This window comes from Nicotiana attenuata, unplaced genomic scaffold (genome assembly GCF_001879085.1).
Source record: "Nicotiana attenuata strain UT unplaced genomic scaffold, NIATTr2, whole genome shotgun sequence".
Taxonomy (NCBI): domain Eukaryota; kingdom Viridiplantae; phylum Streptophyta; class Magnoliopsida; order Solanales; family Solanaceae; genus Nicotiana; species Nicotiana attenuata.
Window position 1 is genome coordinate 503,713 of NW_017670460.1, and position 18,519 is coordinate 522,231.

At 34.6% G+C, this 18,519-nt stretch overlaps 4 protein-coding genes across 6 annotated transcripts in view; 1 reads left to right on the forward strand and 3 right to left on the reverse strand.

Moving 5' to 3' along the window:
* LOC109239766 (uncharacterized protein At4g06598-like) overlaps positions 1-2,226 on the forward strand; it is a 6,649-nt gene extending 4,423 nt beyond the window's left edge. For both annotated transcript variants that reach the window (XM_019406352.1, XM_019406353.1), the window contains exons 3-5: positions 96-171; positions 278-404; positions 1,552-2,226. In XM_019406352.1, the coding sequence (XP_019261897.1) occupies positions 96-171; positions 278-404; positions 1,552-1,742 (394 nt within the window). In that variant the 3' untranslated portion in view covers positions 1,743-2,226. The remainder of the gene's footprint in view (positions 1-95; positions 172-277; positions 405-1,551) is intronic.
* Positions 2,227-2,596: 370 nt separating this feature from the next.
* LOC109239756 (agamous-like MADS-box protein AGL75) lies at positions 2,597-3,253 on the reverse strand. Its single transcript, XM_019406339.1, has one exon. It carries the CDS (start codon positions 3,135-3,137, stop codon positions 2,748-2,750), a length of 390 nt encoding a protein of 129 aa, XP_019261884.1. The 5' UTR covers positions 3,138-3,253; the 3' UTR covers positions 2,597-2,747.
* Positions 3,254-4,611: 1,358 nt separating this feature from the next.
* LOC109239757 (COBRA-like protein 6) lies at positions 4,612-8,190 on the reverse strand. 2 transcript variants are annotated; one of them, XM_019406340.1, is made up of 6 exons: positions 7,988-8,190; positions 7,762-7,841; positions 6,355-6,808; positions 5,882-6,038; positions 5,477-5,748; positions 4,612-4,931 (listed from the first exon to the last, which is right to left on the reverse strand). In XM_019406340.1, exons 1-6 carry the CDS (start codon positions 8,064-8,066, stop codon positions 4,648-4,650), a joined length of 1,326 nt encoding a protein of 441 aa, XP_019261885.1. In that variant the 5' UTR covers positions 8,067-8,190; the 3' UTR covers positions 4,612-4,647. The 2 variants fall into 2 exon arrangements, with proteins under 2 accessions (XP_019261885.1, XP_019261886.1); XM_019406341.1 differs by having other exon boundaries at positions 7,762-7,852.
* Positions 8,191-10,715: 2,525 nt separating this feature from the next.
* LOC109239767 (ubiquitin-like domain-containing CTD phosphatase) lies at positions 10,716-17,593 on the reverse strand. The gene is made up of 6 exons (XM_019406355.1): positions 17,196-17,593; positions 13,377-13,521; positions 11,826-11,940; positions 11,687-11,750; positions 11,407-11,572; positions 10,716-11,191 (listed from the first exon to the last, which is right to left on the reverse strand). Exons 1-6 carry the CDS (start codon positions 17,468-17,470, stop codon positions 10,946-10,948), a joined length of 1,011 nt encoding a protein of 336 aa, XP_019261900.1. The 5' UTR covers positions 17,471-17,593; the 3' UTR covers positions 10,716-10,945.
* Positions 17,594-18,519: the final 926 nt, after the last annotated feature.

Sequence of the window (18,519 nt, forward strand, 5' to 3'; positions counted from 1 at the left end):
CCCCCCCCCCACCACACACACACAAAACTCAAAAAAAAAAAAAGAAGATAAACAGTTTGAAGTTTATTAACCTTAAAAAATATCATGAAACTCAGGCAATTTGCTCAACGATCAAGGGTCAGAAAGCTTCAGTACATAGCTGAACTGGAAAGAAACGTACAAGTTTTGCAGGCATGTATCAGCTGAACCTTTGAAATATGTATACCAGCACCTGGATGTGAAATGGATGTTGCTTTTTGATAAAAATTGTAAATCTGACTAGTTGCTATGATTTCAGGCTGAAAGTTCTGAAGTGTCTGCAGAGCTTGAATTTCTTAACCAGCAGAATCTTATCCTCAGCATGGAGAATAAAGCCCTAAAGCAGCGCCTAGAAAATTTAGCTCAGGAACAGCTTATAAAGTATTGTAAGTTTCTTTATCTGTTATACTGAACTATTCTACCTGTTTCCTGTGTTGTAATCTTAACTATTTTGATAAACTTGATTGTAGAGCAGGTATTGTGAGTGCAAACCCTACATAGCTGGGAGTTAGGTTTATCTGAATTAAGTATCATATGATTGATGTTTTCCACTGTGAATAAAAGTATAACTGCGAGATATTGGTTCACGCAAGTTGGGAAAGTGGGCGCAATTTTCCTGGAACTAAAAGGTTTCCGAGCAACGTTCAATTTGATTAGCAAAATAGCTATCTCCAGGAAATTTGGTGACCATTAGTGGTCATCCCACAATACATCATTTTTGGTGGGAAGACAATGACCTTGCTGAAAATCCATGACTCTTTGAATTAATAATTTTGTTTAATTGCTTTTCTTTTCCCACACCCTCTGTGTGGGAAACTAGAATAGTCTTCCTTGAAATCTTGTACTACTATAATTAGCAAAATATGTCACTTTGGAAAGCATAACTATGCTTGCTGGGACTCGATCGTTATTATTTGCTATAAGATGGAAAATCTGACCAGGTCAAAGTTTCTTGAGAAATAAAACAGTGCTAGTCTTTTCTACTGCATCTGGATGACCTTAATGTGAACTGGCCCCTGTTTTCTTTTTCAACCCTTCAAATAGCTAATTTTACCTTTGTAAAGAAATACAAAGGATGAATGTTATTCCTATTTACCTTTGGTGCAATCATAGCATGCAGACAAACATAGATTATTGGATGATTTTGTGGAGTACAATATCGTTGCTTAGCTCCTTTGTTGACATATATCTCTTCTGTACTTTTTTGATAACATTGAAAGTTACTTTACTGTCCAAATAAAAGAAAGAAGGAACGTTCAAGTTTGCAACTATAAGATGCTAAATAATTGATCTTTCTCATATAAAAAATTTGATGCTAAATAATTGATCTTTAATTCCCCTAATTGCAGTTCTTTTTCCTTGATTCAAAGACTTTGAATCAAGGAAACTACCAATGTTGAAATAACTGTTTTGGACATGGGAACTGATCTGTTTTACGGGATAGTGGTCTTTAGAAGCAGTGAACGTTTATACAGCCGGTACTTTATTTCATTAGTTTCATCGAAAACTACCACTCATAAATTTCTCATGCAGTGGAGCATGAAGTTCTGGAAAGAGAAAGAGGAAGGCTGCGAGCATTGTATCAGCAACAACAGCAGCTACAACAACCATCTTCCAGTCATCGCCGCAACAGCAGTAGGGATCTCGATCAGCAATTTGCAAACCTCTCTTTGAGACACAAAGAGGCCAACCGTGATCCTGTTTCAGGACAACTTCACATTTGACCGGAAATTAGCTACAACTTCAATCACAGCTTACTGACTTTCCCTCGTCTGATTTTGCCATGGAATAACAAAAGTTTACAAGTTCCATTGTTGCGCGATCAAGACGAGGTCTTGCCTCTCTCGTGCTCACCTTCAACGGGTTTACTCTTCTACTATCTAGAATTGGTTCTAATTCTTGTGACAACATGTGTCTTTACATCAACATTTGTTAAGCTTTTACGTGCACCTGGTGGTCAATGCTAAAGAATAGCATTTGTGACAGTTGACTCACCTGAGGTGGTTGATTCCAGCATGTATGTTCCAAGTGATTAAATTAATCACTTCCCCTTCATCTTTCTGTTGTAACATTATCCAGCTTCTGGTTCCACCACATTTATCTTCATGGATACATTTTCATGACTATGTAATTTAAACATTGATTGTGGACTCCTTTCAGTTCATTCCTTATTTCGTTTTAAGGCAATAAAAGCTTCTATGTTAATTACTCCATTTGTTTCAGTTCATATAACACTATTTTTGTTTGGGATAATTTCGAAATTCGGTATCAGTCTTCCACTGATAACATTATTCTGTATAATTTTACAATTTTCTAGCAAAGCTATACAATTTTCTAGCATTCAAATTCATCTAAATTATTCAGATGTGTATGTTTTCTTTTTGAGATGATTCTTTAACTAGTGTTTTATTCCAATATCTTAATCTTCTTTCACTACTTGTAGTATAATAAATCAGTTTTGTGTGTTTAATACACGCAACCCAGGTATAGCAAACCCTAACTTATCTAAAATATTTGATAGAATAAGAAAATCATATTCTATTTCGTTAGGATTCACTGCTGAGACATGTAACCTGTAAGGAAAAAGGGATATACACTTGCCATATCATAGAAAATCTTTCAACTTCAATAAAACGATCCCAATTGTTATCTCTTGATGAGTTATCAAAATACAGAAAAATAGACATTAAAAATAATAAACGAATTACTATTTCCAATCAATCAACAAATCACTCAATCCTCTGTTTCTTACCCTTATTATTACTAACAAAACCAGCATTCTTGTTCTCCAAGTAACGAATTCTGTTGTTGACAGCATCAAGTTTTGATTCCACTAACGTCAGAATATCAATCTCTTCTTCTTTTTCTTCTGATGATGATTCCTTATTCGCCTTTTTGTTGGGACTTAGGGTTTTACTATACAAATTAAGAACTTCTTTAACAGCATCCAAATTTTCAGGCCAAGTTTGAAGTTCCCCTTGAGGACTCGTAATAATAGTACAACACTTGATATCACAGAGAGTTGAAAGCTCCATTGTTTTCCTCTTTATGCATTCTTTTCTGACTTGATATGTTTTGGGATTGTTTGTTTTCTTCTTGTTTTGGTTTTCTTCTGCCATGGCTAATTTCGTTGTTTGCACCCAACAATTTTGACAAAGTGAAGAGTCGTGAGAAGAATATATATAGTGATTTTCTGTTAAAAGATGGAAACCACCAAAGTATTAACATATCTCTTAATGGGTTCCTACTTTGGAAATTTACACTTTTGGTAATACAAGTTACCTAATTAAGTTGCAATTACTATTTCCAAATCCTAATTTGCATAGGAATGCTGAATACAATTATTATTATTATTATTATTATTATTATTATTATTATTATTATTATTATTATTATTATTTTTCGGGAGGTGAGAGGAGAGCATTTTTCTAATAAATCGGCTCAGTTCTATGCGCAAGACAATTTCGTTAATAAAAAAAAGTTTTTTTTGGTTTTGCTTGATGGGTATTTATATGTCAACACTTTTTTATATTTGGTTGTGTTTGGTGGTTATATATACAGATATCCCTTTCAACACTTTTCACCCTTTTCCTCCCTCTCTACTAGGAAATAAAAGTTATTTTTGTTTGGTGGGTAGAATTCTCTTAGTATACTTTCACATATTTTTCTCTAAATGTATAAGAAAAAAGTGATATGGTTTGGGTCGATATATATTTTTCCTCTACACTATCTTTCTCTATATAGAATAAAAATCTTTTGTTTGGTTTAATTGGTGTGTATTTCCTCTCTATTATATCATCTACTTTCAATCTCTATAAAGCAAATAAATTTTACTCATTTAATTTGCTTTGTATTTCTCTCTTATACTTTCACAGATTTTTTTTAGTATTTGATATAATACTAAAAAAAACACTAAAACTTATGCATAGAAGACCTCTATGAAATTGACACATGATTAAGAGAACACACTTGAGAGTAGGGCTGTGCATAATTTGGTAAATACCAAATTATCGTAACAAAATCGAAAATTTTGATATTTGGTATTCGATATGGTATTTTGTTTAAGTTTTTTTTAAAAAAATTGGTATTAAGTATGGTATTTGATATTTTAAAATGAAATACCGAAATACCGATACCATACCGAAATATATATTATATTACACAATACACATATTATTAATTATAACACAAATATAAAAAATCTAATATTTACTTTTCTTTATTCTATAAGTTTATCAATTAACTCTAAGCAAGTAACAAGACATTTCTAATGATCAAATTTATTCCTTTGCTGATTTTGGACAAAATTTTTGTCAACAAACGTTTTTAGTTTTGTACTATTGAGTACTTTAATTAAGAATATTATAGTCTATGACGCCATGCACTAGTTAGCATTCAAACCGAATAAGCTGAAGTTACCGAACCGAATAAACCGAAACCGAAAGGAGAAATCCAAACCATGCCGAATTTAATTAGGTATGGTATTGGTAAAGCATTTTAAGAAACCGAATACCGAAAATACTGAACCGAAATATCTAAATACCGTACCGTACCGTACCGACCGACGAACACCCCTACTTGAGAGACACTATCAATCTATAAATTAATATTAATTACTGGTTAAACTAATTAAAATAAGGTTAATATCAAAGAGAGGAAGAAAACAATGATAGTAAATATTGAAGGAGCCATAAATTGACTAGAATTTGGAAGCCTTGGATAGTCATCAGGTGAAGGCAAAACACAGTCTTCTCCATTGAATGAAATCTTTCTTGGAAAAACCCATCCTTCCCTAAATGTGAAAATCCCTGCATCTCTGTGCATTAATAACTCACTTTGCACATTCCCAGTTTCACCTGCTTGTAGCAACATGTCATTGTAATATTCAATCCCATAAAACATTCCTGTGTCATCTGCATTAAAAAAAAGTTAAATAAAATGTTATCATCACATGGATATAGAAGATTCATATAGACGACTCCAATGAGTTATGGTCGAGGCTAGTGGCTGGTAGACTCACTTTAGCAAGGGGTGTCATCCGACATCGCGTCATATTAAATAAGACAAAGTATAAATCAACTTGGTACAAGATGTAAAGCTTTTAAAACATCCATAGTCCAAGATAAAGACGGACCCAGGCTCTTTTAACGCTCAACTAGTGCCCCCTAAAGGCTTTTAGGGCTCAAGGTGCCGAGTTATTTAAGTTAACCGTTTTCAAGGTATACGCATATACATACACAAGACTTCTGTCGAAGTTTATAGGATCTGGTGACCCTTAAACGTTATACATAGGTTCGTCTATGGTCCAAGCCACAACCACGTTTACAAGTCGAATTGTGGAATAGACTAATACTGCTTGTACAAAATTCTGCGTACGCCACTAGCTAGTTGAGGCGTAATTAATTGATTATATCACAATCTAAAGGAAATGCTAATCTTAGGCATTGATAAAACTTACTGGTATCACCATACTGATTAAGTGGCTTGTAGTTGAAACTGAAAACCTGCGTTATGCTTCTCAAATTTGGATGCAAGACAACCAAGTTCCACTGGCTGTAGTTCTTAACATAGTTTAAGTTTCTGATAGTCATTTTAACCCTCCAATACTGTGTGTAACTCTGCTTTACATGCCAATGTATCTGAATTGGGCACATGTGTTGTGAACACTGTACTACTGGCTTTGGCGGTTCGTTATGATCTAGTTGCAAAACTGGTGGTAGCTCACCATACCTATAGTTCCAACCACAACAAAAGAAAGACATAATTAGATGAACAAGATACAAAAAATTTGTTGAGTAAGACTTGTTAATCAGGCACAAAATAATGTAATGAAAACTAAGGTTAAAGTGAAAATGAGAATTACTTCACACATTGATCTGCTCCTAGTTGTCCCTGACAACCACAGCTGCATTTGGGGCATGGCACAATTGTATTGTTGTAGAAAGCAGACAAGGAAACACAACATGTTGGAGAAGATGATGCTCTAAACTGGGAATAAGAACAAATCACATTCCAAGTTGCTGCAATAATGTTTACAAACAGATTAAAGCTGGACTCTTGAATAAATCCAAGATTTTACTATTAAAAAAAAGGGTAGTTGGTGCACAAAGCGTCCCGCATCACGTAAGGTCCGGGAAAGGGCAGCATCCAAGGGGTGTGATGTAGACACCCTACCCTAATGTAAGCATTAGTGGCTGCTTCCAAGGCTCGAACCCGTAACCTATAGGTCACTCGATCACAACTTTACCTTTGCTCCAATGCTCCCCCTTCTAAAATCCAAGATTTTACTATCAGAAAAATAATCCTATAGGATAACTAGAAGCTATATTTACTTACCAACGGCTTGAGTCTTTCGTCGTCCTTGATCCACATTGAACTTACTTGGAGGGACTTCAAAAGGATCGCCACAAGTATATCCAGGAATTCCAAGTGTGAAATTTTCAGGTACACGAGGCTCGGATCCATTATAAGAAGCACTTCCAATGTTCATCTGAAAAGAAGCACCATATTTTTCGGGGTCTTGAGTCAGAGATGTAAGTACTCCTCCTCTGCAGCAATTTGCGACCTGTTTATTATAAGGAGCTCCGGGCAGGAGGTCAATGATCACTGGCTCTTTTTCACAGCAATGGGGCGGTTGTGTTGCTTTGATCGCAGAACAATCCCCTTGCTCAGTAGCTTCAGCACCTGACATATCCCAAATTACTTCATTGCCAGGCCAACTCCAGCTTAATTTCCAACCAGGTTGATCTATGTGGCGGAAAAGTTGGTAGTTAAAGATTGAGACTTTAACCTGGTATAGACAAAAAGTTCAAACAAACAGAGGAAGGCTTGCTAATTAGTCTTCACTGCCTCTTGAATGAGATAGGCATAACAAAAAAGATAAAATACAGATTATTTTGACATATGGTTGCTAATTTCAGAGATTCAAGTCCATAAAAGCCTCAGTGAATTTGGCTAACAGGATGCAGGAAAGATTCTTGTATACCCTTTTTTTTAATTTAATAAATGTACATCTTGTCCCTTCTATTTTAAGCACATAAAACATAGCTCAACTGTCTATCTTGTGAAAATCACCAAATGAAGGGATCTGAATTGAGTTATTTCAACAACAACAACAACATAACCAATATAATCCCACAAGTGGGGTCTGGGAGAGTAGTGTGTACGCAGACCTTACCCCTACCTGACGAGGTAGAGAGACTGTTTCCGAGAATTGAGTTATTTCACCTAATTTAGTTAGATTTTTATATCTCACTTCTATAAACAAGTAATCATATAAAGTCAACTTTAACAGCTAAAACTTAGGGGTAGCCCGGTGCGCGAAGCATCCCGCGTTCATGCAAGGTCCGTGGAAGGGCCGCACTCCAAGGGAGTGTGATATAGGCAGCCTACCCTGATACAAGCATCACCTGTGCACATTCACCATAAAAAATACTCTAATTTTCAATAGGGATATACCTCAAAACCACACAAACAACATCATACATTGCTGAGGTTTATTATCAACTTCACCAACAAGGAAATACTAGAAACAGAAACATGGTAATAACACAACTGCACATGATCATATAAGAGCTCCTCCCCACTTCTTGGCATCACATGTTTCTTTTGATAACCGAGAAATCCCCGAGGGCTAGCTGGCGCACTGTTCCAAACTCAATAAGTTCTTCATGACAGCAGTTATCCTAGTATACAAGTAATAAGCAATAGTGTTGTCTGTATTTCAATGTTGGAAAAACTTACGTCTTGGCTACCTTCATTGTTTAGCATGATATCCCATCTGATAGTAATATTCCCATTCGGGTCCAGTGGATCATAACCATCTGCATTACAACTGAAATCAACCATCACAAATTCCATATGTATAAATTTCTTTTCTTATGAAATACTAACAAATCACAGATAAGTCACATAAAGACATAAAAGAACATTAAAAAGGATAGAAATAAATAATATTATCACTACTCACTGGTTGGATGAATGAAAAGGATGAGAGGTAACACTAAAATTAGGCCACAACCCATTGATCTTTGATGAAAAAATAACATAAATTCAGTGCTAATTTATTCATAAAACTTAAACTTTAGTTTGAGTTCTGCAAATGTTTAAGAGAAAGAATATGAAATGGCAGCCAAAAAGAAGGAAGAAGAAAGAAGAAAAAGAGACAATACAGTGGATTTGGTAATAAATAAGGTGATAATGAATTAAGGTAAGACATTTTTGGTTTTCCCAAAAATAGTTAAGAGTATAGACTATGACTTAGTACTAAGAATGCGTATTTCTAGGGAGAAGTTTGAATGGTATGTTACGATTCATCTCCAAATGTCTGTCGCTCACGCTTTTGGCTCTCCCTTTTTGATTTTCATTACTTACTACTCTATATTAGTGCTACTAATACTTTCCATTTTGGACCATCTAACCAATTTATTGTATTCATACTATGTTACAAATTAGAATTGGTTCCCACGTTTTGAGTTTCAACAATCCAACCTCTCTAAAATACTTTAGAGGTCGTTTGGTCCACACTAGTTATACGATATTATAATGTAAAAGCACGATATAATGATTGTTATGCGATGAATAATAATATAGGGATTGTTATGCAGTGAGTAACAGTACGACATAATTTAATACGAGTATTATTTAAAACCTCCAAATGTTGCATTAGTTATGCGAACTTTTTTTTCTTATATGACCAACCAAACGTTGCACACTTGCACTAGCTATTTCGGAATTACTATTTTTCTTAATACATTCAGCAAATCTATTATTATATAGGCAGGATTTTAGGATGGAATATTTTTTCTACTCCCTCCAACCAACGGCCCTTATCAAATAATTTTGGCTAATCGATTTCAGACAAGAAATTATTTTTTCTTAATTTATTTTATGATCATCTGAATATGTTTTTTGGAATTTTTACCTCCTATAGCAAAGGTTAACACCTTATTTATTTTAAATAAATACTATTTAAAAAAATTATATTCTATAGATACCTTTTAAGGTTTATAGCAAAATATTTAATTTTGGTTACCTCCTATCCCTAAGTCACTAGATACGCTAAAAAGTTACACTATTTTCTTTCTCTATCTACTTTGATACATCCCATTGTAAAACATAACCCTTTATCTTAATACCCTCCAGAATTTCACTACACTTATCAATTGTGAACAGTCTTCTCCTCCTCAGAAAATTCTTCGGCTAAATTCATCGGATCTTCACCGGCAGGCAAGCAAAAAATCACAATCCAAGAAAACTAGATAAGTTCAAACGGAAACGTGCTCTCCGTAGTCCACTCTCAAACAATTTGGTTCTAATTACAAGGAGATTGGCTGGCCTAAGTCAGAATCCTATGGAGAATGTCTTGTTCACCTGCTTCTCGAGTGTATGTTTATCCCTTCACTCCCAAGTAATTCAAAGGCTTGTTTGTATAATCATGGGTTCTTTATCCCTATGGAGTGTATTGTTTAGATCTCTCATTCTTTCATATGGAGGTTCGAAATCAAAGCAACGGCCATCGAAATCAAAGCAACGACCATGGAAATCAAGCCCTAGGAGTGGAAAGGCCTCATCAAAATCGACGGTGTTCCGATCGAGTAGTCCAGCCTGAAATCCTCCGTTACAAAGCTTTCGAACCAATTCTCCTCTTAGGCCGCCACAGATTCGCCGGAGTGGCTTGATGTATTTCACTGTATTCATTGTCTTTTTTTTTTTCATTGTAACTCAATGTATCTCGTTGTATTTCGTGTATTTCATTGTATTCACTGTTTTTTTTCATTGTATTTCAATGTATCCCGTTGTATTCTATGTATTCATATGTTTTTTCAATTAATATAATTTATGTATTCAGATGTATTATATAATTTCTCTGAAGATTGCTATGTTTTTGGGGATTTTTCCAGTTGAGAATCTTTTTTATAACCGGAAATACAAATTTTGTGTATTATAGTTGAGTTTGTTGAGTTATATTAGTAGTCTATTATGTTAATTGATACACTTTCCGTTTAAAAACAGTGTAATCTCCTGTTTCACGCCGTGAATTCAGTCGAATACAGTAATCTGTCCAGCTGTAATCCCATGTTTCACGCCATGAATACAGTCGAATACACTCGAATACAACAACTGATTAGCTGGACTTCCCTGATTCACGCCTATTTTTGCTACTGTATTCATGAATATAATAGCTTAAATACATCAAATACATCATATAACCACAGAAAAGGTATTTATAATCCGTAATATAGTAAATGGTATCTATAGATGGCTAATTACTACTAAAAGATAGTGCTTTATGAAAATTTCTCTTTTTTATTTCTTCCCTTTTTATAGAAATTCTGGCTTCATTGTTTCCAACTGGAACGATGCATAAGCAAAGGTTTTAGTAAATCTTTTGGGTTATTATAGAAAGACAGTTGTCTGAGACTGTAACCCATATATACAAATTATCTCATACTCAATGCAAATGTCAGTCTCTATCAAACTCTTTAACAAGCAAAATTTCCAGAATCCATGTAATATCATTATCAAACTTATGCACATAGAGCAATTTCTGTACTAATTCATTTCTTTATATAGTACACAAAACTACAAATTTACAGTACGTCTATACTCTTTTAACTTTCTTAGCTGGGATATGAAAGATAAAGTGCATCAGAACACAACTAATGTCTGGACTTTAGCCCTGCATTGCACAAAAATGTTAAAAACCACCAGTGGCTCAATAATTTAACTTAATATACCAAGAAAATTCCATGATCATCCAAATACAAAATGACTTCAGGAAAACAGTCCCTTTTGCCTAATAACTCAAAGTATACATCAGAAATGTTCAGTTTTCTCCTTGTAATGGAACAGAATGGATACATTTCTTTTTGTATTGTCTAACAACACAAACAGGTTTTCGTTGATTTCAGAAATTGCCAGACGCTTAGGCATGTCGGCGTCTCTTGAAATTATCCTCATTAAAGGACTCCCAGTTCTTATGATCAAGAACGCTTAAGTCATCAAGATCTGCAATGGCAAGCAAATATTGAGTAAGCTTCATGAGCTCCTGATCAGTGCTTCGGTTCGCGTGTGCCTTCCTGAATGGCTTTATAACCAACCCATTTTGTGGGTTCATCACAAAGTTCCTTCGCAAGTCATCAAACATTATAGTGTTTTTGGGACTGTAAAACTGCACAATATCAAGATTACATGTTAGTGTGCCAAATATCGACAAAACCTGTTCTGCATAAATGTTCTGGTTATGGCACCAATCCATTTACAATCAAGTTACCATATTTTGGACACTTATTAAGAATATATCCAACTCTAGATAGCTATGCCAACATAACATTTAATCATCTCTCTAGGCCATAAATCCATTGAAGAAAGAAGCAACTAAATTACCTCTGGAAAATGAGCCCAAATTAGGCCTAAAGGCTTGCAATCAAAAACTCCATAACGATCTGATTGTACTGTTATCATTGCCATATGATCCAGCAGAGCTGTAATTTTATAATTTGGATTATCGAGTACACCAAGTTGTCCCATTTTTAGCTCAACCCACTTCATGCTGCAAAAATGAAATTGAATAAGGCAATGCATATAGTTTCGAAGCTCTTTTCCAATCATACTCTGATTTTCAAAGATATCATAGTTATCAATGATTCTAACAGCAAATTCTGACCTGGTTGCCGACCATATCATGATGTCATATTCTGCATAAGCAGCTGAGAGAAACTCATGAAGATCTGCATGCAAAAATTGAAAAGGTTAAACATTAAACGAGCTAAGTATAACTGGAAATGTACAGGTAAGACACTCACAAGGCCTCATAAGTTGAAGTGGGTTTTCCGCAGTTGATCGGTGATCAAACAAAGTATAATCAATATCCAGAACAAGCAGCTTTTTTCCTTCACGGCAAGGATTACGGAGCTCAATCTGAATAATTGCAAACATGATCATCACAAAAAAAGGCAAGTGAGAAAGTATGACCTTAACCCACGCAAAATATCAGCTGTTCTTATTGAAAGTATATACTGGACAAAATTTCAATACAACTATACTTCGTTATATATAGTTGAATATACAGCACCAACAGTCCAATCTAAAACTTAGATAAATAGAAAAATAGTTAATAATTTGTGCAAAAGGTTGAAATAAACCTTTAAAGACCAGAATGATAGGGTCAATTGGGATCACGGGTTCCATGCACACAACGAAACCATCATAAAGGATACATTCTAGTGTTTTTGTAAAAACTATTACTATAATGAGTACCTTATATCAATTAATTACCAATACAAATTTTTTTGAAAGTGGTAACAGTATTATCAATAACAAATTAAAGCAATCTCTTCATCAAGTTCCTAAATAGTTCTACCAAGACTTTCAAATGACAGCTGGATTCTAGGATTTAGGATCTTTTTCTACCGAACTAGGCACTTATTGCGCCATTTGCAGTAACATAACTTCATTCAAGTAGTCTTCTTACTTCAATTAGTAATTTGAATGGCCAATGGAAGGTCATATAGCCCTAATATCATAGTCATTTTGTTGAGACTTGCCACCTCCACAACATTAGCCTCTATATATTGGGGCTTAACGCAAATACAATGCAGTCTATTACCTATTTGCCCCTCAATTCGTATCTTGTTCCCTCCTCAACAACCACATTCTCACTGGGCCATCACAATTTGTCTTAAAGTGTGATTTCATACGTAAATTTTCATTGTTACATAATTATCTTTTGTAAAGATGTAGATTTATCGAATATTTGGTCAAGAGGATTCTCATGACGAGAATGTAACACCAACACCATGAATGTAAAATGCACTTTTATTATGATGGTGGTATTTGGGCTAAATTGAGCACACCTTGATTAGTCCACCAGTAGCCTGCTACAGCCCATAATCATGGATGCCAGGTAATCTTATTCTTACCCACCAAGGCTGGAGGAGATGCGCTCATACTGAGTGTTATAGATGGATTTGAACTAGATATCTCCACGTTGTTACTCCTATGCCTCAACCACTCAGCTGTTTATTTTGGGACGAATAGAAAATGTAATGCAAAAAGATCCTGAATTACAAGTATTGCATTCTAAATCCCTATATAACTCTTGTCTATTATAAAATTTTGGTCATGCATTCTTCTTCATGATTATAGAAAAGAATTCACTCTATTTCTTAATCTGACTATAATCCTTCCGCGCATATGAAAGAACGAGAGGCTCCAGAAATGTGTTCAATTAGTGGTGCCAATGATACATACAAGTAAAAGCAAATGAAGTAGTATAGAAGGGTATTGGCCTAAAAAGTCCACAAGTTTCTTGTGAACTTTGATTATAAGAATGGAAAGGGGTTAATGGAACAAACCTTGTGCTGCTCGACGCGCCTTTTCAACTTCTGTTTGTTGACTTCTTTATCCTTAATATCAACAGCTTCCTCTTGCCCAAGCTCAAAATCATCAATGATATCTGGAGATTCCACTTGATCAACAATTATATCATCCTCCACAGTCCTGCAAATCAAAATAATGCTCATTATTCCCTAATTAAAGTCTGATTTTCTTTTTGATAACCGAGAAATTTCCGAGGGTGAGTAGCGCAAGGTTCGAAACCCGTTCGATAATAGGCCGGCCCTACTAGCCGTCAACACTTAGACAGTACTAAAAAGGACAGCCCGGTGTACGAAACATCCCGAGTTCACACAGGGTCCAAGGAACGGCCGCACCCCAAGGGGTGAGATGTATGCAGCCTACCTCTTTTCTTAAAATAGTTTAGTTGCTAGATATCGTTGTTACAAGACCTTTAAAAAGACTTCATAGAAGACTTGTAGATAAAAAAATAGAAATAGATTAAAATAAATCTCTAGTAAAGGGAGACCAGAACTTTTACAGACCACTGGTCAAGCGCGTTCTATGCCTAAAGGAGGTTAGAGGATCGAATCTCAACCTAGGATAAGAAGTTTAATTTTAGCAGTAAAAAAACTCTCTAATATTGGGACCTATTTACTCACATCCTCAAAATTCAAGTGATGCAAACTCAAGCAAACTCGCTCCTACAACGAACTGAATTACGTATCCCTTCAGATGGAAGGAAGAGGAGAGAAAGACAGAGAGAAGACGTGGAATTATAAACTGAAAGAAAAAGAAAGTATATAATTATCATCTCTCAAGCAACACCAAGAACATAACTCAAGGGTGTGGCCTAGTGGTCAATGAAATGGGTTGAGAACCATTAGGTCTTAGATTCAAATCCCCAGCAGAGGCAAAAACACTAGGTGATTTCTTCCCATCTGTCTAAGCCTTGGTGGACAGAGTTACCTGGTACCTATTGCTGGTGAAAGATAGTAGGTGTCCAATGAAATTAGTTGAGATACGTGGAAGTTGGCGCGGAACACCATGGTTATTTACTAGAATATCGAGAAAATAAGAACTGAGTGGACGGAAATGGCACAATGGCACCGATTCACTAGGGGAATGCACTTTAAGAGTAAAGAAAGATTTAACATAGATCAATTCATACAACAGAAGATAACATAAATAGGTCATAAATGTGTTTCAGATTCCCACTAATTCAAACAACAAAAATTGTTATTTTCCTTGGAAACAAAACAACAACATACCCAGTGTAGTCCCACAAGTGGGGTCTGGGGAAAATAGCGAGTACGCAGTCCTACTCCTACCTCTATGTTATTTTCCTTGGAAACATAATGCTAAAATCTATTTTACCTTCATTATAATCAGATCATACAAGAATGAGAAATCAACCCACTAACAGTTGTTTGGTTCACATACTAGCAACTGGTTATAGGTGAAATTGACAAACAAGAATTCAACATGCAGTTCAGATACCTATTATAATATCAACCATATTGCTAGCCAATATTTTGTATGTCAATGACACCCCACATTAGGTACCATATTTCAAATTGGCCATTTGGTTGTATTTTTTCCTAATTCCCTCTATTTGGCTATCCACTATAGCAATACGGAGAATTTTGTATTATCCAATACAACCTAGAGGTGGTTTTTGGACAATATAAATGGATTAGAATCCAACCATATTATGATATTAATGACAAACATTATCCATTCGGACATCGCAAAAGATCATAATCCATGCTGATATTAGAAAGACAATTTAAACCAGTAGTAGACCATATGCAAATTCAACCTCTTTTTCATTATATTTGTTTTATTTCTAGGTTCAATTTATATACATATTTTTGTGCTTATTTTCACATATTATAATATAATGAATCATACTTACTGATGGGTTTACCATATTTGTTGTAATAAATCTATTGAATTGATAGAAAAGTTATTTTATATATTAAGAGCTAGGGCATTAATTCAAGTTTAGTTCCCACCCATGCAAACACCAAGCACAACACAGATGTCTCATATTGTGAACCTGTGCTACTTTATACTTTCGTATTATGCTCCTTTAGAATTAAAATCTCCATATTATTATTCTCTCCATCTGACAATCCATGTATATTATTTAACTGTTAATGCCAAATCGAGCCTTGTCGCCAAAAAAGGTCAGGCTAGGTGACCAGATCTTACCTCAAATGACCAGCAATTGAACTCAATATATAATATCTGTGATTCTACTTATCAAAAATGGATCAGAACGGAAAGTTAGGGTGAATTTACTTCTGCATAACATGCAACAAGCATTCACTCATGCCAAACCACATAATATAGAAAGCTTTGATTGCACATAATCTTTTGTGACAAGATACGCATACAAAAGAAGACTTAAAAGAAAAGCCTTCTATCTCAGCCCACCTCTTAAATATCCTGCATTGAAAAAGGTATTCTTTTTTAAGGATAGACTACCCCCTCTCTAATACCTAAACAAAGTTGCATCTAAAGAGACTAAAGCAATATTCTTCTCACGACCAAGAGGGAAAAAAGATCAGATAGGACAACAAAGGAAAAACCATCTCTTGCCCTATAGCCCAACACCTTACATCAAAACATGCACAAGATAAGATATTTCACCTTCCATGTTGAGAATATCAACACCTTATCATAGCCAATCAAACATGGTATGAGGATAGAAAAATCACCAGGGAATATAACATTTACGCAAGACTTGCATTAAATAAAAACTGCAGAGGATAATAACAGCCTATTCTGGCGTCCTGTGAAATCTGCAACTGTACAGTATTTCCTGAAAAGGGTGTTCTAGAATCTAGTCGAAAATTGTACAGATTGGTTTTTTATCATTAGCGTGAATGTTTTCTTTTGATTTTATCTTTTCTTTTCTATATAACTTTCTCGACCTTTTGGCTAAGATCAAGTATAGTATCGGTTCTTATCTTTTCTTTTCTTAAATAGGTCTCTTAAGACTCTTAGCTTGAACATTGTGATAAACATAACTGTTAGTATCCTCTTGAGCATTCAACTCTCGCTAGATGCATGGGAACCCCACCTTCGCTATCCAGTACTTGTCAATAATTACCAAAGATTTATCTTTTCTAATGTAAGACTTAAAAATAATGGTAAAACATGGCATCCCAAATTCGAACACTATTGATTCATTCAGATGCAAAATCCTAGGTACAATCCTGTGTTAGGAAAACCAAATTAACTTAAATCATACGCTGCAACTGATACCTATCGCATAATTTGCTCAGTCAAAGTAGAAAAACAAAATAAAGAGGTTCTCTCTACTTGCTCCATCCTCTCCCAAGAATGTATAAATAGTTAAGAATGTTTTGACTGCTTATTTTTCATATCCAGACCTATTTAACATGTACTAATTAGTTTATTCATATTACCTTACTATCGTAATAACACAAGTAACCTTTCATCAATTCAGCTAGCTGGTATACAACAATTAAAATGAGGACATGCTTATAAGTTATCTTCTCATACTTAAGAATATACAATTTGGATTAATTTGGAAGACAACAAGAAGTAACTCTATATAACCTAGAAATTAAAATAGTAACCTGCTATTACCAGTTAACTTGAATTGATGGAGTAAATAACACTGTCATGGAGTAAAACTTAAAACCTTTTTAAAAAAAAAAAAAAACATTTTTCGACATATACATACAATAATCAATCAATCAACTACGTACCAATTCCCAACTAGTTAAGTCAGCTATATCAGCATTCTATATCAATTCCACTCCATTTGGACAAGGTTTTGTGGAGAGAGAGGAGAAGCTAACCCGATCATAGTCATTTTGAAAGAGGATTTGAGAGGAATCTGAGAGAGAAGGAGAGTCTCATCAGTGAGTTTTGAACCGACTTTTGGGTATAAAAGCTTCTGGCGTTTAGGCAACACTTTTGTCACTTCACATATGCGTCGTTTTAACTCGCCGACGGTGTCATCGCCGCAAACTCTGACGGTGTACTCTTTGCCGCTCCATTTCACCGTCAGCGTTAACTCTTCCGCCGTCACCGGAGACACTGCAACTGCCGCCGACGATGATTCCGCTGCCATTTCGTTTTTCACTTCTCGACGGCTCACTGGGTACTCCTTTCAAATTAGTACTCCGTAGTAGTAATGCGATTGTTTTTCCGGAAAAGTTTCGTATTTTCCAATTGACCCCAATTCTTTTGCATTTCTAGTCTACGCCTCTTTACTTTTTAAAGCTGATTCCAACACGTAATGAGAATGTCATTTTTAATTCCAAAATGTAAAATAAAATATAATGTGGCGAAGATATTTATAATGGTAATTTTCATTAATGTCGCACTAGGATTAGTGAATACAAATATTCTTAGTTCAAAGAAAATCGTAAATTCAATTCACATCAGAATTTGAGTTTACATTCGTCTCTATGTTTTGGTGTTCTTTTTACTAATATATATTAAGTGATTAGCTTGCGAGAGTGATATGGTGCAAGTATTTCAAGTATTATATTACCGCTTGATTAAAAAAATTGTATAAAGTAAATTAAGTTTAAGAAATTTAACAGACCTAATCACTAGAAAGAATATTGGTCAACTAAGGTATATCAACTCCCTTTCATTTTAAAGTTAAATTTGTTAATAAACATATTTATCTATTTTATTAGATATGATTACATTTTTGTAATCTGAACATTTAAGTAATTCTGTTAGTTAGAGATTTTGACAATCTACTTATTCATGAAACTTCATCGATTTGTTCGCCTTGCAAAAAGAAAAAAAAAAGGACAGTAACTCTACAAGTATAGTAATCGATAGATAATAATTGGAGTATTATTTTAAGGGTTCGCCTTGGTAGAAAATAGGTTCAACTTAACCGAATTAGTCAAAATTTTGATAGATGAAAATCTCCTAAGTAATTATTATAATATGAAACTCCATATAAAATTTAACTAATGATTATATTATGAAACCATAGAAAATTCATATGATGTTTCACACCATAGTTTCAAATTTTGAAAAATATAAGCAAGCTGCATACTTCTTTAGTCATTCAATAATAATAAAATATATTGTGTGTTGATCGTCACTCTGAAATAGACAAATTAGAAACCTAACAAAAATATTTGGGGGGGGGGG

Coding starts and splice junctions, on each gene's coding strand:
- LOC109239767 (XM_019406355.1), bottom strand. CDS start 17,470: ATGGCAGCGGAATCATCGTCGGCGGCAGTTGCAGTGTCTCCGGTGACG. Junction 11,751..11,825: donor ACTTCAACTTATGAGGCCTT/GTGAGTGTCTTA, acceptor TTTTGCATGCAG/ATCTTCATGAGTTTCTCTCA. Junction 11,192..11,406: donor TTTGGGCTCATTTTCCAGAG/GTAATTTAGTTG, acceptor GATATTGTGCAG/TTTTACAGTCCCAAAAACAC.
- LOC109239757 (XM_019406340.1), bottom strand. CDS start 8,066: ATGTTATTTTTTCATCAAAGATCAATGGGTTGTGGCCTAATTTTAGTG. Junction 5,749..5,881: donor GGAGCAGATCAATGTGTGAA/GTAATTCTCATT, acceptor TTGGAACTATAG/GTATGGTGAGCTACCACCAG. Junction 4,932..5,476: donor TAATCAGTATGGTGATACCA/GTAAGTTTTATC, acceptor TTTTTAATGCAG/ATGACACAGGAATGTTTTAT.
- LOC109239756 (XM_019406339.1), bottom strand. CDS start 3,137: ATGGCAGAAGAAAACCAAAACAAGAAGAAAACAAACAATCCCAAAACA.